The sequence below is a fragment of the Chelonoidis abingdonii genome, chromosome 3 (genome assembly GCF_003597395.2).
Source record: "Chelonoidis abingdonii isolate Lonesome George chromosome 3, CheloAbing_2.0, whole genome shotgun sequence".
NCBI classification, from domain to species: domain Eukaryota; kingdom Metazoa; phylum Chordata; order Testudines; family Testudinidae; genus Chelonoidis; species Chelonoidis abingdonii.
The window spans coordinates 117,305,796-117,331,197 of NC_133771.1; the positions used below are offsets into that span (position 1 = coordinate 117,305,796).

Below are 25,402 nucleotides of genomic sequence, written 5' to 3' on the forward strand. Positions count from 1 at the left end.
TCTGTTTTTTTCTTCTCTCTCTCCTTTCTCTCTCTCACTTAAATTCTCTTGAATTTGGCCGGCAAAAATGTTTTTATGCATAATGTGGAATTAGAACATTAGAACTCTGCTGTTTGTGTTACAAAAGCATAGATATTTACCGTTGGCGGTAAAGTAGAATCTCTTTTCACATTCAGCAGGATAGGGCTCATGACACACAGTAGAGTAACTGTGACTCTGTCCTGCAGAGGGCAGTGGTACATATATGCACTATTTAGTTCATTGAGAGCATTAGTGAAAACAACACAACAAAAGCCTTGGTCCAGAACTTGAACTATTTTATCCTTTACTTTTTCCTTTTTTGTATACCATGGCATTTCCAGATCCCAAATGAGATTTGAAGAAATGCTGAAATACTGCTAAAACAGCTGTGCATGGTCAAACTAATAGAAGTACGGTAAATAGTACCAGCAGTCTTGCAGACAAGCCTGTTCCTGTGATATTTTCAGCCTAGTTTTTGTTACGGTTTGTATAATTTGTATAAACTTTGGCTAGATCTCAGAACTTTTGGCTTCTTATCTGAACTGAACCATTCAAAGTGCCGAGGTTCATCCATTAGCAATTATAATTATCCCATTCACTTTTTGAATTGATTCTTTATAAAAACTGAACAATGAAGGCCTTGTCTATAATGGGAATTTACAAAGACAGACATCTTCCCCAAAAAACTATAGATTGATCCACTAAACAGTTAAACTCTTAAATTGGAGTCTATTAAGGTAATTATAATAGATAATAAAATGATAATGTTTTGGTTTTATGTTTATGCATAATGAATTTTTTAATCTAAACATTTTCCTCTTGAATTTGGACTTCTACATTGATATGTAAGCTGCAGATATGTAAATCCTTTGTACTTTCTTATTAGATACCAGTCCAGATGATAATGTGTTTTTTATACGTGCTGTTGCTGCAGAATGACCAGTGAGAGAGCTTCCCAAATTGATAGTACTGTGCATTTCTGGGAGATTAGTGCTTTATTCCATTTATAGTAAGCCTGAGCTAAATTATTTATAACAGGTTAAATCGAAAGTTCCCAGACTTCATTTTACAAGAAAATGAAATTGCCCAAGTAATCTCTTCCATGTCCCGTCTTTCTTTGCTTTCAGTGCACAATCCCGTATTCATTTGTGTGGAATGAATGATGCCCTGTAATGGATTTTTCTTCTTGAGATCGAGAAGTTTAAAAAAAAAGCCGTACAAATAAAATATAGCAAATAGTGTTTTTTTTGAAAAGGAAAACAAAGAATTAAATTCAACTTCAGGGTGTCAAATATAGAATAATGCTACTGTGCTGGTGTGTGTCACTCCAATATAAATCTATCACCTCATTAAGATCTTTAATGAAGAGAGCAATAATAGTTATGTAGCTTTTCATACAGGATGGATGCAAGACTGGGGTATAACGTGAGTCTTGTTACAGCACTGACTGGTTACTGGGGCTTTGTCTACACATGCCTTTTTTCTGAGAAAGTTCCCTCTATTCCCACTGGTGCAGCTCTGCTGGTTGTAGCGATGGCAGGAATTGCCCTTTTAGATGAGACTCAGCTTGCTGCTGGAGTTTTAACCATTGTGTCGTCTAAACCTGCTTACAACAGGTCTGTGTGACACTGGTGAAAATGCTGGCAGTTGTTGGCATCTTGTTCACATTAGTGCTCCTGCCGTTAGGTCTATGCCAGTGTTTGCAAGGGCTGAGGAAAGCCTCTACCATACATGGCATTCAAAATACCTCTTGAAACAATAGACCAAGCTGAAAAATGGTGCCAGGCAAAGAGCAGCAACATGACTCCAGCTTTAAGGACCAGTCCTTGTCTCACTGAAGTTAATGGCAAATATCCCATTGATTTCAATTGTGCAGGATCCGGGTTCTTGATAACTAAGAGTCTTTTACATACCTACTTGCTCTATGGGGCATGAGACTGTATTACACTGTAACAGACTTTGAGACAAGCCTTCTAAAGGAATAGGTAGTCAAGTATTGCTCAGAAGTATATAATTTATCTTTCTGTCAGAATAAATCACAAACTGCTGCTTGCGTTTCATAGATCCATAAAAGTGCTGGTGCACGATGCTCTAGAGTGTCTCCACCTGCTGTTTTGCCTTCCTGTTTACTTCCTTTTTTCCCTCAGGTGGGGAGTTGAGCTGGATTCACCCCCTTTCCTCACTGTGCTCTTAAAAAGACGTAGTACGAGGACAGAAGTGATCACAAGCCCACCCATACCTTCTCTCAGATGTTTTGGTGGTGGGAGAGCTTTACTCTCCAGGCCAGGAAAAGCATGTGGTGGCCTCTTTAACTATTCCTTTCCTTTGGGCTTTAGGAAGTCTACAGGGGGCAGAACACATGGCTGGCTGAAGGATTGGGTAGCCACTAGGAGTACAATGAAGGCTGGGATTTTCAAAGGAGTATAAGCTAGGTCATAGGTTCTTGGGGTGAGAAGACATCACTGTGGTCAACTGAACTGGTCTCCTGTATAACACAAGACACAATACTTCCCTGAATTAATTTCTATTTGGAGTAGAGCATATCTTTTAGAAAAACATCCACTCTGGATTTAAAAATTCCCAGGAGGGAGAATCCGCTGTAACCCTTGGCAAATTGTTTCAGTGATTGATTATCCTCACTGTTAAAAATTTGTCTTATTTTCAGTGTGAATTTGTCTAGCTTCAGCTTCCACACACTGGATCCTGTTCTGTCTTTGTCTACTAAAAAGCCCATTATCACATTTTTGTTCAACAGTTGTTTATAAACAATCTTCAAATAACATTTTAACCTTCTCTTTGTTATGTTAGAATTAACGAGCTCAATCTATTTATTGCTATAACAGATGGGCAAACTATGGCCCGCACAGCCAAGTCCGGCCCGCCAGAGTTTTTAATGTGGCCCTTGAGCTTCACGTAGGGAATGGGGTTGGGGGCTTGCCCTGCTTGTGCCAGGAAGCGAGGTTGGGGGCTTGCCCCGCTCCACGCAGCTCTCAGAAGCAGTGACATGTCTTCCCCCCCCTCCACACACTCTGGCTACTACGTGTAGGGGCAGCCAGGAGGCTCCTCATGCTGCCCCTGCCCCAAGCACCAGCTCTGCAGCTCCCATTGGCCATGGTTCCTGGTCAGTGGGAGCTGCAGGGGTGATGCCTACGGACAGGGCAGCGCACAGAGCTGGCTGGCCGCACTGCCACATAGGAACCATAGGGGGGACATGCCACTGCTTCCAGGAGCTGCTTGAGGTAAGCACCACCTGGAGCCTGCATCCCTGACCTCCTCCCATGGCCCACCCCTCTGTCCCAGCCCTCCAAACCCTTTGGTCCCAGCCCCACCCCAGAGCCTGCACCTCCAGATGGAGTCCCAACCCCCTGCCCCAGCCCAGAGTCCCAGCCCTGTACCCTAACCCTCATTTCTAGTCCCACCTTGAAACCCACACCCCCAGCCAGAGCCCTCATCCCCTTCTGCACCCAAACCCTCAATTTTGTGAGCATTCATGGCCTGCCATACTATTTGCATACCCAGATGTGGCTCTCAGGCCAAAAAATTTGCCCACCCCTGCACTGTAAGGTATGTTTTCCAATCCTTTTATCATTGTTCAGATAAATTGGAGACTCTTGTGGCTCTTATCAGTATCCTTCTAGAAGTGTGGACCCCAGAACTGAACACATTGTTCCAACAGTGGTCACTCTTGTGTCAAATACAGAAGTAAAATACCCTTCCAACTCCCATTCAATATTCCCCTGTTTTTGTATCCCAGGACCGCATTAACGCTTTTGGCCACAATGTTGCATTGGGAGTGCACATTCAAATGATTATCCACTCCCCTAAGTCTTTTTGAGAATCACTGCTTCCAGGATAGAATCCCTCCTATCTTGTAAGTGTGGCCTACATTCTTTTTTTCTAGATGTATACATTTACAGCTGGTTGTATTAAAACATATATTGTTTGTTTGTGCCCAGCTTACCAAGTGATCTAGATTGCTCAGGATCAGTATCCTGTCCTCTTCATTATTTACCACTCCTCAATTTTTGGGTCATATGCAAATTTTATCAGTGATGATTTTATGTTTTCTTCTGGGTCTTGATTAAAACTGTTAAACAATGTAGGGCCAAGAACTGATCCCAGACACCCAAATAGAATTAAAATCCAGTGGAAGTTAGGCTTCTTGGAAAGGAGGTTTGCAGAAAATGTGGCAGCTGAAGTATAGAACTTCTGATCCTCACCAAGCAAAATCTTGTTCAAGGAAAGCTTTAAGAGCTCTGCATGGTCCTCTCCTTTCTCCTCCTTCCTAAACCTAATGTTTTCTCCCTGCAGCTCTTAATTCTGTTCTTTCTGCCTGATCTCTAATCTGTTCATGTAGAACTATCCCATTGTAATTACTCCCTGGGTGCAAGTAACTGATCCTCCTTAATGTACATACGTATTTCCACCTCACCTCTCCCATATTCCCCAATACCAAAAATGCCTTTCTTTCTGATTTTGTAATTTTTCTTCTCTTATTTAGTTTTGAATTGGCTATAGAAAAAACTGCCTTGATCTGATTACCAAACCTTCTTTGTTTAAATTTGATCTGCTCGTCCTTGATTGAGAAACTTCCCATGTCTTTGATTCCAAGAAAAAAAAGATTTAACCACCAGGTTCTCACAAAGACCTTGTATATATCTGACTCACTACACGTTAAAGACTACAAATTATCTAAGAAACCAGACCACTGTAAGACATTAATCATCTTTCATTCTATACCTGAATCTTTCTTTTCTTCAAAAAACTAACCCCTGGTCTACAGTGGGGGGCAGATCGATCTAAGATGCACAACTTCAGCTATGAGAATAGTGTAACTGAAATCGACGTATCTGAGATGGATTTACCTCCCGTCCTTACAACACAGGGTTGACTCTGCTTCCACCTCTCGCCCTGGTGGAGTTCTGGAGTTGACGGGGAGTGCATTCGGGGATCGATTTATCGCATCTAGACGAGAAACGATAAATCGATCCCCGATAGATCGATCGGTGGGTAGTGTGGACATACCCTAAGAATTCAGAATATTTATGTTCAGTCCGTGCAAACATGGTATTGAGTATTGATGTAGTTCAAGTGGATATTAGTCTGAAAACTGATTCCTTTTTTAAGTGATCAAAATTTTCATAATATTAAAGGAGGGAGAAGACTGTTATTGGCTTATCTAGGAAAACATGTTTTTTAAGAATAAATATGCTAAAGAACTATCTGATGACATTTTCAGGACAATTAGGATCAACTGCGTTTTTAACTTTTCTTCATTAAAAAAATAAAAAAGGCGGGGAGGAATAATTTCAGTTACTACATGAAATGGGTTACCCCAGGGCTACGGACCCAGATTTCAATGCAAACAGATTAATGTACCTTCCATTATCATACCATAGCCAGCTCAGAAAGTACTGTCTTTTCTTATTGATATTTACAGTGATGGCATGCTCATTCTCATATGTCAGTACAGTGTTCTAAGTGTTCCTAGTGCTATACTGTATAAACACAGAATAATACATTTCTTGTTCTCTGCTCCATGTAAGCATGGTATACGGAGAAACCTATTGTGTCCTATCAACATAGTGACTGTAATGTTTACGATATAGTGCCCTAGTAATGAGCCGTTCACTTTTATGACACATCTTTCTTTCAGACTAGATGATCATGATAGTCCCTTCTGGCCTGAAAATCTGAGTCTGTGTCTTTCTCTTTCAGCTCTTTTAACTTCTTATAGTAGGAAACAGTTAATAGAATGCCTTTTCTTGATATGTCGTTATTGAAACTTTCACATATATATATATATATATATATTTTGTTAGAGGCCATGTTGAGGTGAAAGTGGAGCCTCTTTTTCCTACATACAAGACCTCCATGTGTTTTGTAGATGTCTTCGAGGTTCTATTCCCGATTTTCCTTCCGTGACCTGTTCTGCTGCACTAGAAGACCTTCTTCGTTCTTACCAGGTTTTCAACTTGCTATATGAAACTTCCTGCAGATTTATTTCCCAGTATAGCTGTTTCTCAGATTGGCTTTGCATCATATGAATTTAGGGTTTGATCCTGTGATGTGATCAGTGAGAATATTTGCAAAAGGACTTCAACAGGATTGAAGGCAGTGGGGAGCATGCCCTAGAGCAGCAGTTCTCACACTGTAGATCGGGCCTCAAACAGGGTTCCGATCTCTTTTTATGGGGTTGCCAAAGCTGGTGTTAGACTTGCTGGGGCCTGCCAGGGCCAAAGCCTGAGCCCTACTGCCTGGGGCCAACTTCAGCGCTGAATGTCATAGCTTGGGTTACAGGCCCCCTCTGTGGAGCTGAAGCCCATGGGCTTTGACTTTGCCTCCTTCTCACAAGGCGGCAGGGCTCAGGCTTCAGTCCCTACACCCAGCGTCGTTTAGTAATTTTTTCTTGTCAGAAGGGGGTCAGGGTGCAATGAAGTTTGAGAACCCCTGCCATAGAGCATGCTCTCTCCTGTCAATGTCCTATGTTCTTGGATCTGCTGATTTGGGGCTGGGGGTGTGTGTGTGCTTTTTTGTTTTTTTTTGTTACGCTCTGGATAGCATATTAACCATTTGGCAAAAGCTTTCTTCTGTTTAGCAAAAGGGAACTTTGGTTTTAAACTTGCTACACTGAAAAAAGAGGATTCAAATTAGTGCACTGACTTGTCATTCCATACATGTTCAAAATAACTCCAACTTACATGCCAAAGGGGCAGAAGAATGAAATGTAGCAGGAAAAGATATCTAACTTGAGGGTGGAATTTAATTTTCCCTGCTGGTGACCCACCCTTTTTGCCCTTTTTGCCCCCTTTTTGGTTTGTGCAAGTCATTGGATTCCAAATCAATCCTATTTAAACTTTCACCACTTATATCTATCTCATCACAAGTTTATATCACCACGTTTCACTGTTGAATTTTGTCCAGAGACTTACATGGTAAATGAATCTGTTTACATCCACTCAGAATTTGACTTATTACTTTTAAATGTGTGTAGTAGCAACCAAATCAGGCTGCTAAAATTGAAATTTGGTTTAAAAACAGAAATCAAGCAGATGAAATACCTATGCCAAGCCAGATATGAAGATAATTCTAGTTGCTCAAACACTGAAAGATTGGTTTCAAGAAAACAAAGTGTGGAAAATGCAACATACAGAAAAAGGTGGTGTAGAAAGGTGAGATGTTGATAATTTGACCATATTCAATTGTAATGTACATTTCAAAAAGATTTTTTCCTTTTAAGGCACTAATTAGCTCGTACTTTTGAGTTCAGTCTTTTATAAGGAATATACTATAAACTATTGTATGTAGTATGAATGTACTGATCTGCTTAGAAACTTGAGGCAAAGAAAACAGCAGTAATTCAGATCCTTTTTTTTCCCAGCAAAATTAACCATGACAGCTGTTTGCTAAAACTATAATTAATGTTCTTTTAATTTTGGTAAACTCAAATGCCTAGAATAACTACAGTGGTGTGTATGAGTGTGAATGTGCATAGATAGACTTAAACGTACCTTTTTTTCAATAAGATGTAATATTTTCAAAAAGGCCCATTACAAATCTAATACTTTTTAGTGAGTTGCTACTTTTCAGATATTATGTACAAATTTTAATGTGTTTATTTCAAAATTTTCTGCATTGCCTAATAAAGGTCTGTGCATAACACAGAACAAGAAAGACAACTTACTCTTATTTTCAAGAAAAGTATTAAAAGCCATTTTTGCATCAATAACGTCATTCTCTTGGCTTCATTCATTACGGGGTGGGTTGCTGGACACATTTAGCTACTCCATACAAACTCTTCATTGTTAAGGAAAATTGATGTGTACAGACAGTCGGATCATAGGGAAACATAGTATATGGCTAGTGCTGGAAAGAATGGTATTAGCATAATGTCTTGGCTTTGACAAACTCTGTGTAGCAATATTTTTTTTGTCTGAACATGTTTTATCAGAGGCTTTGCCTATAGAACCATTTTATCAAAGGACCATATAGGACTCCTTTCAATTATCTGTGAATTGAATTACTTTTCAGGTAATCAGAATCTTAGCAGTGGAGTGCAATATTAGGTGTGAAGTGAGAAAGTTCTGAACCAGAAAATAACAATTGGCAATTAATTAGTCCCACAACGAGAAGGTACTATTATATTAGAATAGTAAGAAGATGAGCTTTTGATTTTGCTTTAAGGACATATGAGGGAGACCTGAATTGAAAAATGTCTGTTCTTTAGAGCCAATTCATTGAAATAAAAAATGTTGAGGCTTCTGCATCTGTGGACTCTCATGCCAGACCAAGGAAATTGTGAAAAAAAAAACCATCATCTTTGGATTTGGAGTAGGTTTTACATGATGTTGAACCTTAGATTATAGTTTTTCTTGACTCCAGAGCATTTCATTGCGAGCTACACGAGGCACTGCTTCCTCCCAAAGACATGGTGTGTTGCCGCTGCAGCACTGAACAATCCAGGGATCTAGAGACTGACTTATCAGTGGATCTCATTTGTAAGGAACTTTTTCTCTCGCGGTACTTGTGTGGACCCCATCATTGTGGTATCTTAGTGCCTCATAAACATTAATGAATTTTATCCTCATACCACCTAGTCTAGTGGTATAGGAACAAAGGGATTTTCTTATTATCTTGGGCTTGGAGATGACTCAGATGACAAGATATTTGAATGCAGCCATCGGTCTGATGGAAACTGCCAGAACTGCTGAGAGCCTTTTGCCCTCTGATGGGTATATTCGGAAAGGTTCTGTTTGATATGGGGAACAGAGTGAGAGTTAAGGAAGAAAGAGTGAGTGTGTGTGTGTGTGTGTGTGTGTGTGTGTGTGTGTGTGTAAAATAGAAAAAATCCTGAAGTTGTGAGTGTTGTATATTGGACGAACCTACAGGAAAGCACTTGAGAATCACAGGCTTTTTCTTTGGCCCAAGGAAGGAGAGCAAGTTGGGATGGCAGATATAATAGTGTTGTTTATTCATACTTTCTGAATCTTCTGAGACAGAAAATAAATCACAGGTCAGTGGGAGGGAATCCAGTATAGGAAAATGCAGAAAGTCTCACACCATGTTCGTCAACTTAAATTGTCTACTGAGATTCGTGAATTATAATTTACAACTCTGTCCTTATACATGTACACTGTATTTTTAATAGTGTGAATAATTAAAGATGTCATCATTGTCCCATTTCAGACACCTGGACCACTTAGTTTTGTACTAAAACACTAACATTTATGTAACTGGCTGTCAAAAATGTGGATGAGCCGAATCACCCCAGGTTTAAAAAAAAAAGAAAGAAAAAAAAAATGTAGCGAGAGAGTTTTTGTTTGACTTGGTTCCTGTGGCAAAACAGAAAAATTGGGAGAGAGGCTAATTCTCATAAGATAGCACTAAGTTATTTTTGTGGCTTTGAAATTACATTGCATCATTTTTATTTTTGTTTCTTCCCCCCCCCCCAGGAAATTCCACTTACTTGGATGACCATGGACTACCCACACGCAAGGTGAGCTCCTTCCATCCTTTCCAGTTGCTTTCCTATTAAATATTTGGGCCAAATTGTACTCTGTTCCTCCCTAGTAAATGTGGAGTAACTCCACTGAGTTTCACGTTGGTGTAGCTGAAAGCTCAGTTTGGCCCTCTTGCCCCCCTTTTTTTAGAAAGCATTTTCCTCTCTCAGGCTTTTGTAGATAGCTTGCACAAAAATACGTTTAACTTGGGTAAAACGGGTTCATTGAAGTCAGTGGGAACGGGATTTCAGACCTGTTCCTTCCTGGTGCCAACATGATGCAGTTTGTCATGTTAATACATACAATAGAATGCTCAGTGGTCCTCTATTCTGGAACAATATTATCACTTGGTCACTTTAGGAAGTGTCATCAATTTGTTACAGTTGTCATTGTTCTTATGAAATATTCGCTTACAAATGCAACAGCCTAACAGGGCTAAACTATTGTTTCTAACTCCTCACACTAAATCTCTTCCTCTTAGTTTCCTTTTTTAACAGCAAGTATTTCAACAGGTATAGTACTTCTAAAACCTTAAAAAAACAAACGCAGAATACATGAACTAAGTGAAATTGGGGTTTGTGTTTAAAAAACAAAACAAAAAAGCCAAAAAAAACCCCTGAGAGTAAATATTAAGAATGCAGCACTGGCTTATGCTGAGGACATTAATATTTTATGATCTTTAAATGAGACTAAGTGTCTTCACTGTAAACTTAAGTTGACCTACATTTAGATTGACTTACAGCCACTGCATGGTCATATCCACACTGCCCTTCTTCAGTAGGTGGTATGCATCCTCACCAGGAGCACTTCCACTGACTTAAGAGTGACAGGCACATGTAGCCCCCCACTGGGATCAGGGCAGCTGCACCAGGCCTCTTAGTTCCCTGCTCCTCACTGGGAGCTGGGCTTGGCTCCGAACATTGCAGCTGACCGGAGTGCGGGCACTGAGTTTCCCCACAGGTGCAGCTATGCTCTCAGTTGGGAACAGGGAGCTGAAAGCCCGGGTGGTTGCCCCGTTCCCAGTGGGGAGTGGAGAAGCCTAGTGCAGCTGTCCCCTCTCTGGTGGGCGGTGCTGAGAAGCCCAGTGCAGATGCCCCGTTCCTGGAAGGGAACTGAGAGTCTAGGCAACAGCCTGGTCACAGTGGGGAGCCAGGATCCTGGAGTGGAGCATGGCTCCCTTTGGGGAACCTGGGTGGCAGCCTGGCTGAGGAACCAGGAGACAGCTTTCTTTAGAGCTGTGAAATTGACAATGACAGCCAATAGGTGTAAGTAACGCAGTGTCCGCAGGGGCACTGTGTCACCCTAACGACACCAATATAAGCCCTATGCCTCTCGTGGAGGTGGACTTATAATGTCAGTGTAGTAGGGAACTCATATAGACGGGAGCAAGGCTGTAGTATGTACGCTAACATAATTAGGTCAAGGTAAGCTGCCTTACGTTGGCCTAACGCATTAGTGTAGACCAGGCCTCAGTATTTGCTGCTAGTGTCAGATAGTAGAAGAGTGGTAGGTGGCAAATTGGTAGATTATAACATAAAGAAAATTTAAAATTAGGTGTTTTTTATCAACTAGTAAATTATAATATGGAATACACGAGACATAAATAATATTATTGTATTTTAGCATTAGATTGTGACTCTGCATATATGGGACTAAACCAAACTGACAGATGCACCCTTAATTCTGGATTAACTGTGTCCACACTAGGCAATTTTACCTCTTTAACTGTATCATTTTCTAACTCAATGTAATTATAGCTGTACAAAAAATCTGTAAGCCAGCCCCCAAATCACTGCCTTCATTGATGAGGGATGAGAAAATGGCCTGCATGCTGGCAGCAACTGCCAGAACCATTGTGTAAGCATAATGTTTCTAGGAATGCATGTGGTGGAGGTGTCAAGTACACTTCTGCACGGAATTAGTTAAGTGTAGCATGCCGGTCCAACTTCTCTGGCCGGTGAACTGTGCAGCACTGCTGTGCTCTTTATCACCTATTGAGTTGCGGGCACGACTTTCTGAGCATTTCAAGAATGCAAGGACAAAGATTGTGTCTGGCCTCTGCAAGAGGAAAAGTGGTGACAGGCTTTCTGTGCATCCAGGTACAAGCTAGCCATTAATGTATATGGTTCTCTGAAACCTAATTTGATGTTACCTTAGCTCTGAGACTTTCCTGAAAAGACCCATAATAAGACCATTATAATGACATTGTTTTTGCTGCTCTATAAATAAATACAGTGAGTTTTCTTAGAAAGGAAGGAGTAATCCTGCCACGCTATTAATTTTTACTGTGTTAATTTTATTTTCCTAGGCATAGTGTAATATGGTGATGTGTTTATATCCTGGTAATATAAACCTTTGCAAGGTTATGTATGTACTGTGCAAATGATATGCAATGACAAGATAAACATTTTTAAAAGATTTCCTTTCCCAAGTTATTTCTCATTTTTCTCTTACTTGCAACAGAGGTAATAAAAAAAGGAAAGAGGTGGGGAGAAATCACATGATATACTGGCATTTTATAAATAGCAGATTGGCTTTGGCTGTGGATATGTTTTAATATGAAGCTTTGCCAGGTGAATTCACTTCAGTGGCAATTAGGTACTTAGGGGCTTTTGAAAATTTCACTAGGCACCTATCTGCATCTTTGAGCACCCAAAAACCTGTAAAAATCTGGTTCTAAATAACTTAGGTGCTTGTGAAAATTTTATCCTTAATCTCTCAAAATACAACAAAAATTCCTTTTTAAACATCACACTCCCTCTCCCAACCCCTATACTATATTTTTTATCTAATTGCACCTGAAGAACACAAGTATCCTTATGAGTTTCCTGCATGAATAGTTATGAAGGTAGATCATTATAGTCCTAGCAGAGATAATAAAATAAACTTAAGTAAACTTTCCACTTATAAGTGTTTGGGTAAAAAGAAAAAGCTAAATACTGTTTTTTGTCTTGAAAAATTGTAGTTTCCTGCTGAGGGTCTCGGCGGACCACTTAATGAACTTTCCAAATGTTGTTTGTACTGTTAGCTAACTATTGTAAAACACTTTGGATAAAAGTGCTTTGGATAAAAGCACTATATTTAAAAAAAAAAAAAAAAGTTTTTTTTTTTTTCTGCAAATAAAAGCACACGACTCAAATTTTAATATCACTAGTCTTACCTTTCTAATGCGATGTTTGTGCCCTCCCACCCCTGCCTTGGAAAACCCCGGGTTGGGGCTGGGAAGGAGGGAATGTGTCTCCCTCTCTCCCCTACTGTAGTAGCCTCCCAAGATGGAGCTGGGAAGGAGGGCTGTCTCTCCCTGCGTGTCCCAAATTGCCCCACCCCCTCTTCTCACCCCACTGTATCCTCCCAGTTACCCCCTATGCCTCCGAAGGCCACCACCTCACCTTACATGTGCATCTTCTCCAGGGTCCAGGCACCTAATTAGTGGAGCCACACCTGCGCGGTTCCACTAATTAGGTGGGTGGCCCTTCGTTCTCTCAGGTGCGGCTGCCAAGGTGCACACCTTAGAGGGAACTATCTGCTTGCTGCTTGAATGGAGCTTGCAGACCAGTGGTGGTCCATGGACCACAGTTTGAGAACCTCTGGCCTAAAGAATTGCTTTAGAGCTGGTCTCCAGTATAAAGTACTCTGTGCCTGAAAGAGTAAAAGCAATGCTTATTCCAGACCCATATTTTTCATGTTTGATTTAGCACTCAGAAATGACTTTCCAGGCTAATAAGGAAAGGACTGTAACCTAGATTAAGATAAGATTTTTTTGAACCTTGAAAACTTTTTTCTGATCTGCATGCCAAATTTAGCATTTTATTCCTCTTATTTCAGGAGTTTTGCATTACACAAGAAAAGGGCTGGGGGATATGTGACATAATGCACAGTAGCAGCAGTTCCGATTTATCCATGCCAGACAATTTCGTAGTACAGTCTGAAAAATTTACCTTAGTTCTCTTGTCTTAAAGGGTGCGGGCTCATCTGCAATTGCTTTCAGAGCGTACCAGTGCCTTACTATCTTTAGTATATTGACTTAGTACAGTGTGGTGTCTGTCCTTTTTTTCCTTTATTTCACTCCTCTTCCAGCTGGCAGATAAAGTTTCAAACTTCTGATGGCAAATAGTGTAGTCTGAAGTGTGTCCCATGCTTCACTAATATCTGTGGCACTCATAAAATCAAATCTGTGTCCTGTTGATGTTGTCATGCTTAGTCTTTGGGCTGCCCAATGTGAACTAGATGTTTTGAGCAGCCTGAACGTGCTCCGATTTGAATTGAGTGCTTGTGCAATTAATAAAAGTTCTGGGCATTTTGTCCAACCAGCCTTAGTTCTGGGTGTTTAAAAAACAGTACAGCAGGGCAATAGAGTGTAGTCTTATGTAAGTGCTAATTATCTTACATTTTGAAGCACTTGCCTAACTGCCTCTTTAAAAACCTTTGGAAGGGCATAGGTTGGGATATAAACATCTTGATTGTCCGAGCAGCAGCACATTTGTAGACCTCACTTATTTTTCTTGTCACTCCTGTTTGTCTAAACATTAGCAAAGCTGACATTTCGATATTATGCAGATACTTCATAGTATTTGTTTAGGGCCAGATTGTTCCCTTAGATCCATAAGTTCTATTGATTTTGTAGCATTGCCTGATTAGGTAGGTGTGTGTGCTATTTACCCTCCTTTGAAGCATTAGCTACTGCCATCTACTTGAGGCAAGAAACTATATGCACTCTGATTCTCATTCAGGCAGCTTCTGTGTTTTTATCTAAAGCTAAATATTAGGCTGTTGAAATTGTAAATTAGGTAGTGATAGATGGATGATTCCAAGGGGAATGACGTACATAAATTGGTAGATAGGATTTGGCCCTTAAATCCATTGTTTTAAAATAATATCAGTATAAAAATTTTTTTAACAGGGCTTCTTATTTTATTATACCTGTCAGCATGCACATATTTTTTTAATGTGCATAACGCATAGTTGTAGAAGCCCTTGGCTGTCACATGCAATCCCGGAATTCACTTATCCTGAAGCTGTATTTTTGACTTGTTTAATTCATCTGTGATCAATCTACTGGGTGCTACTATGGGGATGTTTTCATAACATCTGTGATATTAATCAGTGAGAATTACAGTGTGCTCTAAATGAAACAAAAACATGAAAACGGGATTTTGGAGATTTAAAATAAGTTTTAGAATCAAGTTGATTCTAGTTTTATACATCTGCTTAAAAAGCCCCTTACAAATTAGAAGTGTGTGTGCATTTTAACTAATGAACAATGATCAGCTGCCCAGGACTGATGTAAATAATGGCTAATAACCACAGTCCTTAATTTATGATAGTGAAAAGTAACCGTGCCCTAATTTGCAATCAATTTAGAGGTTGTGCAGAGAACCTTCTTATATTTTGGCATTCAACATGGCTAGGTACCAAATAAGAATATTTTGAAATAGTACTGATTTTTTTTTCCCCATGTGAAGAATTGAAAATAGCACTTTCAGAAAAGGGCAAGTTTTTGGAATGAGAAATACCCAGTGTGTGGCTCATAGATTTTAGTAGATGAGGGCAGCTCTCAGTTGTACTTCAAGATGGGTCAGTAGCAGCAGCTTTCCAAAACATAAGCAAAGAAAGTGAGCTGTGCTCACTGCTGCACCTACTAAGACGCTGTTGCTCTGGTGTTGTGATTCTCCCTTTGGAGTATACTGATGGCAGAAAGAGCAAAAAGCAGATTTTAAAGTTGGCTTAAATGGCCAGCTAAGAATTTACTGGACACAGAGGAATCCTCCAGTGACACACAGCTGGTGTAGCTAGCCTATGCTATCCTGCCTCTCCGTCCTCAGTGTAAAAGACTTGGACAGAGCCATGCAGCATTCCAGCCATCCCCAGGTGTCAGAATAGACCCTTGGTGCTGTTGCAGCTAATCATAACTTAAAGCAGCCTTAATGCTGCTCTAAATTGCTCTTGGGGACTGAACCATCCTCTTGTTGGCCCCAGGATCACAAGGTATAAAGATGACATACAGCCAGCCAACTCGTCTTCACCATCTTTGGATCCTTTGAGCACAGTTTCAGCCAAAACCAAGAAGTGGATCCTACTACTTTAACAGTAAAAATTAACCCTTCAACTATAGTCCCTAGAATTCCTAGATTTCTCTCAGATTGCTTCAAGTTTTCAGGCAGGTGTAATTACAGAAAAAAATTATGTTCTGGAGTAAACTTTTATTTATCTTTCCCATGTAAAATGGAGCCCAAGTAGTATCTATGGATGAAATGTAAAAAAAAAAAAAGAATTCCGTGCAGTTAGTGCAAATTAGTGACAGTAATAGATAAAAATAAATTAATGTGTTCCATGTGTGATTGTTCAGTAAACAAAAACAAAAGTAAAAAGTATTTTATTCCAGTCCTTGAACTGACTGTTTTCTCAGCTCTAGTGTGCGTTTTTCCCCAGTACTATTGAGGAGGTGAAAACTGACACTTGGGGACAAATATTGCAGTCCTTACTCTAGCAAATCTACCATTGAGGTTAATGAGAGCTTTGCCTGTATAAGCACTGGATAAGAGCTGCAGGATACAGTCCTTAGCTTCTGCAGCTGATATATAGGTGAATAAAGAAGCTGTGCTGCAGGCGCTTGATGACAGATAAAATCTATTGAAGTGGGTCTCTTTTTGGACAAACTTCCCATGGGATCCTTGTCATGGATCTGATGTTATGGGCAGCTGCTCAGGTATCAGCAAAGCCCTGTGCTTAGCACTTGTGTGACAGCATTTCAAAGCATAAAGTGAATACAGAAATGAGTGTGGGTCAGGATTAGGTCAAGAGGAGAACAAGCAAAGCACATACCAATACACAAGCTGAATCTGAACGAATTTTACTAGTACAGTAACTGAGTTGAAGCAATTACAAGATATTGGGGCTGTGGAGACAGTTACTAAAGAAATACAGATGTCTTACATAAGAATGGGCATACAGATGCTCCCTGGGTTACACAAACCCGATTTACGGAAATCTGGATTTATGGAAAAAGTTCCGTAAGTTCCATAAGTTTGCGTGTGTGTGTGTAATTGTCGGAGATACTTTCCCGACTTATGCAAAATTCAACTTACGCAAGGCGTTTGGTAACGGAATGCTTGCGTAAGTCAGGGAGCTTCTGTACTGGCTTAGACCAAAGGTCCGTCTAGTCCAGTATCCTGCCTTCCGACAACGGCCAATGCCAGGTGCCGCAGAGGGAATGAACAGAGCAGTTAATCCTCAAGTGATCCATCCCTGTCTTGGTACCATTATCCTAGGTCTCACCCACTGCTAGCCACATGGTACAGTTGTGCTAACAGATACGGGCGGTATTATTTTTACTGCTTTTGGCCACAGACAGGGCTACAGTTAAGTCTTAATTAAAATTGTTCACTGTATAAGTCCATTGTCTTCTCTAGTTGTCAAGCAGAATTTTCTTTAAGGCAGCCTGTCTAAATGATCATGTCATCATTTTAGGTAAATATTTTCCTTTTCATTTCAGCCTGTGTGTGTGTGTGTGTGTGTGAATAGTAGCACCCTAGATTTTTTTTTTTTTTTAAGTCCCATGTACTTTATCTTCGCTTTACCTGTTAGTTTTTGGTCTGGCTCCCCATTTATTGTAGTATCTTGCACTTATTTCATGTTTAAACTCTAATTTTTGACAGCTAAAATGTTGTGTACAGACTATCCTTTTTGCCAAAAGAGAGCTGCCTGTGGGTTTTTTCCCCTGACTCCCTGAACAGCCACTTAACCAAATGTAGTTTACAGCTACAATTGTGGTGTTTTGGAGAGTTATTTCTGGGGGTTTTGTATGAGCAATGTCCTTACTGGAGGGTTGTGTGTGGTGTTTGTTGTTTTAAGAAACATTTTTTGCCATTATACTGCTATTCAGTCTGAGTGATAAATTTGTTACTGGTAAAGTGCCAGGTGTAAAGATAAATCTCTTCCACGTACTTGTTTATCAAGCATTTTAAAAGCAAGAATAGTAGCAGATGTGTGTTTTGATAGAATAGCTAAACAGAGCAATCCAATTCCAAAACAAGTAGTGCATATTATTAAAAGCAAATGATCCTACTGTGTGCGGAAGTCTAGGCTAAACATGGAGAAACAACCAATAAAAAAAGAAAGCCGCAGCAAGAAATTCTTTTCCTTTTGCTATTTTTGTTGGCTTTTTTTATTTCAGAGATAACAATGTGGTGCCTCTTTGTACAGAGAGGTGCTTATGAAAGCAAAATACATTGTGGAAGTTTTCAAAAATGGAGCTTGTCAACATTTAGAAACATTGTAATATGTAAATAACTCACAGTGATGTTTACTTGACTCTGGCTACTAAAAAAGCAAATACAGTGAATATCACTTTAACATATTAAACCAGAAGAATTAAAACAGAGTCCATGCAACAAAGGCAGAAATACAAATGCTGTATTAATGGATTAAATTATCTTTAATTGAACTGAATGGGTAACTCTAATGGAGTGTGAAATATTGGTGTTACATAGTCATATTTGCATGCCCAAATTAAGAGATGATCCTCATTGACACTTGAATATTTAATATGGTAGCTACAGAGTCTGGGCATTGTGTTGTCAAGCAGCTGATATTTATATTACTATCTATCTATGTCCTTACATGATGCCCATCCTGATAGTGTCTGAGTGTCTTGCAAACGTTAATGGAGTTATCCTCGCAACACCCCGTAATGTGAGAAAGTATTATAATCCCACTGTTATCGATGGAGAACTGAAACATAGTGGCTTGCCCAAGGTTGTTCAGAGAGACTGTTAACAGCCTGAAACCGAAACCAGATCTCCTGAATTTCAATCCAGTGCCTTAAAACAAAACCATCCTTCACATTTTAAAGTACTCGTGTGCACCTAGGAGACTGTAAAAATTAGCTTGTGAGGTTTGATAAATAGTAGATTGAATAGCTGAAAGTGCTGTATGTTAGAAAAAGGGTGCAAAAGTTGATTTGTAATCTGAATCCTCCCAAAAGGTTTTGACTTAAAATATCTGAATTAATTGCTGAAATCTCAGAAACTATGATTCTGGATATTTTGTGCTATTTACATACACTTGTACAAGAGTCTCTTAAATTATCTTTTTGTTACCCATAAATTACAGTATTTCAAGAAAAACTCATAATTCTGGATGATATTGCACCCCTATATATAAATGAGACAGAATCCTATGGTAATTTTATCTGTTGAAAGATAGAGTACTGTAATACTTGGCACTGGTGGGGAGAAATCTCACAAGCTCATTTTTATAGTCACTCAGGTACAGCCATATGTCTGTCAATCTACCATTTTATCCAAAGATAAATAAGTGAACCTGGATGAACTGTAGTGTGGGTAGTCTGAAAGTCTGAATTGAGTACTGGAGAACCGTGTTCTGTTAGTTGCGCTTTTATTTATTTTGTTTGTTGTTGGTTTTTTTGTAGATAGTCTTCTAGACTAGAAAATATTTTATTCTGTTCTTCCCTGAAATAGTGAAGATGAAGGATTGTCCCTTTTCTGCATGCATCCTGATTAACACGCAATACAGAATATCACTGTATGGGTAATTGAATGATAGAAGTGAGGGAAAGTACAAAAAGACTTCTAAATTAAAACCAGACCACTGCCATCAGTAGATAAATCTTTGGACAATAATGCATATACTGACATACCTCAGGAGACTCGAACAATAGTTAACTCTTCTTTACTAACTCTGAGAAATTACTGCCTTTGAAATAAAGAGGCTTATCCATAGGAGAATTTTGCAAATGGGCACTTAGTTTCTGTGCATGAGAACATCAGTAGCCCCTAATGTAGACAATTTGATTTCTGATGTGAAATCTTTCACAGATGCTTATTAAATATTTTTCTGTTTTTGCTCAAAATACTTCATATTTATTATTTGTGTTCTGATAGTATGAACAGACCCAATCTGGATTGTGTCCCCACTGTGCAAATATATAGTTAGAGATGGTCCATGCCTGGAAGACTTTGTATGTAACAAGTAATACATTAAACTCTCCAATGGCATATTGTGTTTCATACAGGAGTATCATTACATTATCAAAGGCTGTTATGAAACATTTAAGCTTTCTTTGTTACATTGCATACTCTATCTAAATAATTATCCAAAATATCACATCTTCATTGTTAAAGCTTGACAGCTCTGTACATCAATGAACCTTAACATGCAACTCGTACATGATATATTCAGTCTATTCCCATTCACCTGCTAAGATGTCTTGCACATATTCAAACATTGTGGAAATGTGTTTTTCAGATTATTTTTTGCTGTTGCAGACCTCCCCAGTATGTCACTTTTTCCTCTGCTGCTTATTCTTAAATCATCCATCAATAGTAATAAAATATAACAATGTATTACTATCCAGTGAGGGATTAAATTACAGTATCAGATTCAACAGCATCAGTAATACATAACTTCACAAAATGACATGTAAAAACAAAAAAATACAATGAAGCAGAACCACCTTGATTATCCAAATGTCAGAGGACGCTAAAGCTAATTGAGGCCCATTCTGTATAAACTTAACTTTGTAGAGAATCATTTATCCTGGAGGATGTTTGTGGCATAGGGGTAGCATGAAAAAAAGCTTCAGGGCCACTTGTGGGAGTAGGAACATGAGCTGCATTAGCAAAGTGTAAGGTGAATGTTGCCAACTCTTGTGATTTTTGTCACCAGTTTCATGTTGTTTGGTATTGTTCTTACAGCCTCAGCTGCTGGAATTAAGTGATTATTAAATACCAGCTGAGATTTTCATGTAAAGTTTCTAGCCCTTATGGTTGCAGAGAAAAACTTGAAAACAAAAAATGAATGTACGCTAAAGGCTCAGAAACCAAAAGATAAATAAAAACCTCAAAAATATTATTTAAAGAAAATCTTATTCTTAAATTCCTGATTCTTTGTGGCCTGACTTCTTTTGAACTTTTGGCTTGGCCATACTGTAAAGTGTGATGAAGAATAAAAACTAGAGATGTCATGTGAATGGTCAGAGTTGTGCAGAGCCTTGATGGTGATGATGCTGAGTTCTTGAGTGAGGGTCCCTATCTGTATTCCATTGGGAGTGTGCATTTGCTTCATGCATCTGACCCAGGAAGATTTTTGCTAGAAGAGTCCATTGATCCATGCCTGCGCAGTTCAGACTAAGAGCATAAGTGGCAGCATAGCCTCCTGTCTTCAGCACTTGCTTACTTCATGGATTTATATGTAAATTAAGTCAGTTTGCTTAGTTAGTTTTAATAGTTATTTATCATAGTTAGATTTAGGGGTATTCTCCCCCGCATCCATACTCTTCAAGATGATTATGCCCCAGAACCCAGGCTTTAAAAATTGTGCCTCTTTTCACCAATCGTTCCTGGTCAGCAGGGACCACAGCTGTTGCCTCTGCAGCGTTCCTGTCAAGGGATCAATTTGCCAGTCTTTTCCCTCAAGAGCCCATGAGGCACATAAGTACTGATTGTGGAGGTTCCTCGTCGACAAAGCAGTGAGACTTCCATCTGATCTGGGCCCGAAAGGCCCCCCCGCGTGCACACACACACTGGAGTAACTCCTCCTCCTCCCCCTCCCCTCCAAATAAAAACATGGGGAAAATACGCTCACAAGAGGAGGGATAAAATTCCATCCGTCTGAATTCTCTTATAAATCTACTGGGACTTTGCTTCGCAGTATCACAACAGCTATTTTCAGTGCCTGGTACCAAAATCTCAGCTCCAGAAAGCAAGTCTGCTGCGAAACTGATACCATCCAAGACACAGTTGAAGGAAAAAGCATTGTCTGCTTCTGGATCCTACAGTACCAGGATGTTTTACTAAGGCGTCCTCAGCACTAAGACCTATTTCTAAGCTGTCTGTGACAGTGTAGCCAGAGAGGAACCCCCTCTCCCCCTTCATTAGAGGATAAATACATCACTTAACAAGACATCCTTGTCATGCAGTATCCTGAGTCACCCATCCTTTTGGGGCCTATCGTCTCTAGAGAAATGCTATCCAGGAGCGTCCTTCCCCTAGACCTTTTACCAGTCAAGGTCTCACTAAACCGAAGGTACTGTCGGTCTGTGCAGAAACTCACCCTCCGATATCTTCTCTTAGCAGAAATACTAAGCATCCGGTACTATTGGGACCACCAATGGAACACAATCCCACCTTTTCATCTGAGGACTCAGACATTGATGAAGGAATGTCACCTTCCTCATCGATGTGCCAACCCTCAGTCCGGAAAGGGTGTCCAGAGTCTCATGGGGTCCATCGAGATCTCAGCAAGCAGTTTATGCTCCACTGGAACATTGGTACCCCACCCCCATTTGACTCCTTCCACTGGCCCTACTGGCATACATCTGTTGAATCAAATTGATATGCTCCAGAAAGCACTTGCAACATGCCTCTCCTTGCACAGAGGAAGTAAAACCTCCTCACGAGACAACAGGAGGAGGAGGAGGAACTGGAGGAAGTTCTTGAACCACTGACCTGTCAGGGTGCTTGTTGTCATACCCAGATGAGGCAATTACATGTGCCTCACCTTCTCTGCCTGATGATTACAGGAATTACTAAAAAGGGTGGCAGAAAAGCTCCAAATCACATTAGAGGAAGTGCAAGAAGTCCCCTTCTTCTCCACTGAACTCTTAGACATGTTACAGAATTTGGGAGCCAGCAAAATAGCCTTGCCTATTAATGAGGCCATCATGAAACCACCAGGGGTGGTCTGGCACATTCCGGCCATATTTGCTCCTACCTGCAAGAGAATGGAGAAATAATATTTTGCCAAGCAGCTAGAATTTTTATGTACTCACTCAATGCCAAATGCACTGGTGGTCCAGGCAGCACCGGAGAGAAGCAGAGACTAGATAAGATCTACCACTTCTGATTAAGAGGCTAAATGTTTGGACTTTTTTTCCAATTGAAAAGTCTTTTCCACCAGCCTGCAGTTCAGAACAGAAGATTGTAAGCCACTAATGGCCAAATACAATTTTGTGAACTACAATAAATTCACAGAATTCTTGGATAAAATCCCACAAGAATTTAGAGGACAGTTTGAAGTGCCCATCAAAGAAGGAAAGCTGATGGCGAGATCATCATTGCAGACAGCACTCGATGCAGCTGATACAGCCTCCTATTCAGTGGCCACTGCAGTCCTCTGGGTTCCCAAGAGAGGTCAAGTCCATGGTAGAGTTAGGCCTGCTGACAGCAATTCCGGGCAAAACAGTCAATGGGCCCTCACTGGTGCCCAGTGAGGTGCCGGCTGCGCTGCTGGGCACGCTCTTCTGGCATGGCCAGGGTTTCCACGTGCCTGCCTGGCTGTCTTCGCTGCCACTGGTACCTCCCCGCACATAACTAGGAGCATAGGCCCGACTTCCAGATTTCCCAGGGGTGCTTCACTCCTTGCTCCAACCTAGGTCCCTTCCCCCAATGCCCCACTCCCACCCCATCTCTTCCCACCGCTGTTCCACCCACTCCCCTGGGGGTGCCCCATATACAACTGGTGCCTCCCCATAGTGGAGGTTCACAATCTAAAGGCCAGGTCATGTGTCATCCCCCCTCCGTGCCCAGCCCAGAGCTACCACACTCTCCCCACCCCACGTTACCTGTGGGGGAGGAGGGAGCGCTTTGTCCTCCCACTGCGCCGCCTCATCCACCTCCCCCTGCACATTCTGCTGTTCTCCCTGGTGGGCAGGTGCCCAGGCAGGGAGTAGGAGGGAGCCACTTTTAACGCCGGCCCCTCCCGGTTGCTGCTCTGCAGCACTGCCCAGCAGAGAGAGAGAGAGCCTGGCTGGGGAGGAGGTGGCTTTTGCTCCCTGCCTGGTTCAACTTCTGGGGACCCTGGCACCCAAGCCCGGACAGGGAGTGGATGTCACCTTCCCAGCCAGGCTCTCTCAGGTGGCAGCCGTGCAGGGCTGCAGAGCAGCATCTCAGTGGCTGGAAGGGGCTGGTTCCACCCCTTCCACTTCCGGCATCTGGGCCATGTTTTGCCCAGGCCCGCCCCACCTCTTCCCAGTCCCCGCTCCTCCTCCTCCTCCCCAGCACCTCCAGCATGCCACAAAACACCTGACGGCAGCAGGCGGGAGGCACTGTGGAGGATGGAGAAGAACTGATTGGCAGGGTCTGCTGCTGGGGCTGGGAGGAGGGGCCCGCTGGTGGGTGCCTCAGCACCCACTCACTGCCTATGCCTAGGAGCCCTGTGGCCTCCCTGGGTGATTTTAAAAGGGTCTGGGGCTCCCGCCACCGCTTCTGCGACAGAGGTGGCAACGCAGGACTCGGGCCCTTTTAAATTGTCCAGGCCCCTGGGCAATTGCCCCCTTTGAAGGGAACAATCTCTTTAGTGTGAAAATGGATGAATCCCTGCACTGTCTAAAGGATTCTTGGGTACCTTTCCATTCAATCATGATTTATATACCAGCACCCAAGAGAAAGTTCGATAGACCACAACCATACAGGCAAAGACCTGCTTCCTTCCCTTTCTTCTACCACAGAATCTGCAAGCCTCCCAGGAAGCATGAAAGGTTTCAGCGAACTAGACAGACTGCTCCTCTGCTTCTACATTCCAAACCCAAGTGTCTGCAAGGAAATAATACAGAGTGTATTGCTGAGAGCTGCAAACCAAGTCTACTGCCAAGTTCATCTGCCAGTACTCAATTTGGGGGCCATCTAATCCATTTCTGCAACAAGTGGAGGGACATAATATCTGACAGATGGGTCCTTGACATTGGTCATATAGGATTCCTGATAAAGTTCCTGTCCCCCATCAGGGACCACTCTTGCTAGGAAATGCTCATTCAGGGAAATAACCTCACTTCTCTGTCTGGGAGCCATAGAACCCATACTTCCTCAATGCCAAGAAAAATGACAGTATTCAAACAAAGGGAGTATAGAGACCCATCCTAGATCTGACAACTCAGTCTACATCAGGAGTGGGCAAACTTTTTGGCCTGAGGGCCACATCTGGGTATAGAAATTGTATAGGAAGCCATGAATACTCACGAAATTGGAGTTGGGGTGCAAGAGGGGCTCTGGCTGGGGGTGTGGGCTTCAGAGTGGGGCCAGAAATGAGCTCAGGGTGAAGGAGGGGGTTGGAGTGTGGGAGTAGGGGTGATGGCTCCATCTGGGGTAGGGCTGGGGATGAGGGATTTGGGCTTTAGGGTTGTGCTCCAGGCTGGGAGCAAGGAGTTTGGAGGACAGGAGGGGGATTTGGGCTGGGGCAGGGGGTTGAGGTGCAGGAGGGGGGTGAGGGCTCTGGGGTGGGGCAGGTGTTTGGGGTGCAGGAGGCTGCTCCAGGCTGGGATCGAGGGTTCAGAGGGTGAAAGGGGGATCAGGGCTGAGGCAGGGGGTTGGGGACTGGGACGGGTTCGGGGTGCAGGCTCCAGGCAGCGCTTATCTCAAGTGGCTCCCAGAAGTAGCGGCATGTCCCCCCCTCCAGCTTTTATGCAGAGGCACGATCAGGTGCTGCCCCTGCAGCTCTGATTGGCCACAGTTCCCAGCCAATGGGAGCTGCAGGGGCAGCACTTGGGATGGGGGCAGTGTGCGGAGCCCCCTCGTTGCCCCTACATGTAGGAGCCAGCAGGGGGACATTCTGCTGATTCTGGGAGCTGCGTGGAGCGCCTCCCAACCCTGCTCACTGGCTAGAGCGTGGGATGGCAAGCCCCAGATCCTGCTCCCCAGCAGGAGCTCAAAGGGGGGATAAAATTGGCTAGCAGGTCGTAGTTTGTCCACCCCGGTCTACATCCAAGCAATGTGTTGCAGAACGGTAAAGCATCAGCAATAATTCCCTCAGTGAACAAAGAAGATTGATTCACAACTCTTGCTATGAGAGATGCCTGTCTTCATAAGGGGTCCACCAAGCACACAGGCAATTTCTCATATTAACTGTAAATCTGAATCAATGTCAGT

General features: G+C 41.8%; 1 protein-coding gene across 1 annotated transcript in view; it reads left to right on the top strand.

Moving 5' to 3' along the window:
* UST (uronyl 2-sulfotransferase) overlaps window positions 1–25,402 on the top strand; it is a 294,956-nt gene that overhangs the window by 96,871 nt on the left and 172,683 nt on the right. Inside the window, exon 2 of the mRNA XM_075064040.1 lies at window positions 9,474–9,517. Within this exon, the coding sequence (XP_074920141.1) occupies window positions 9,474–9,517 (44 nt within the window). The remainder of the gene's footprint in view (window positions 1–9,473; window positions 9,518–25,402) is intronic.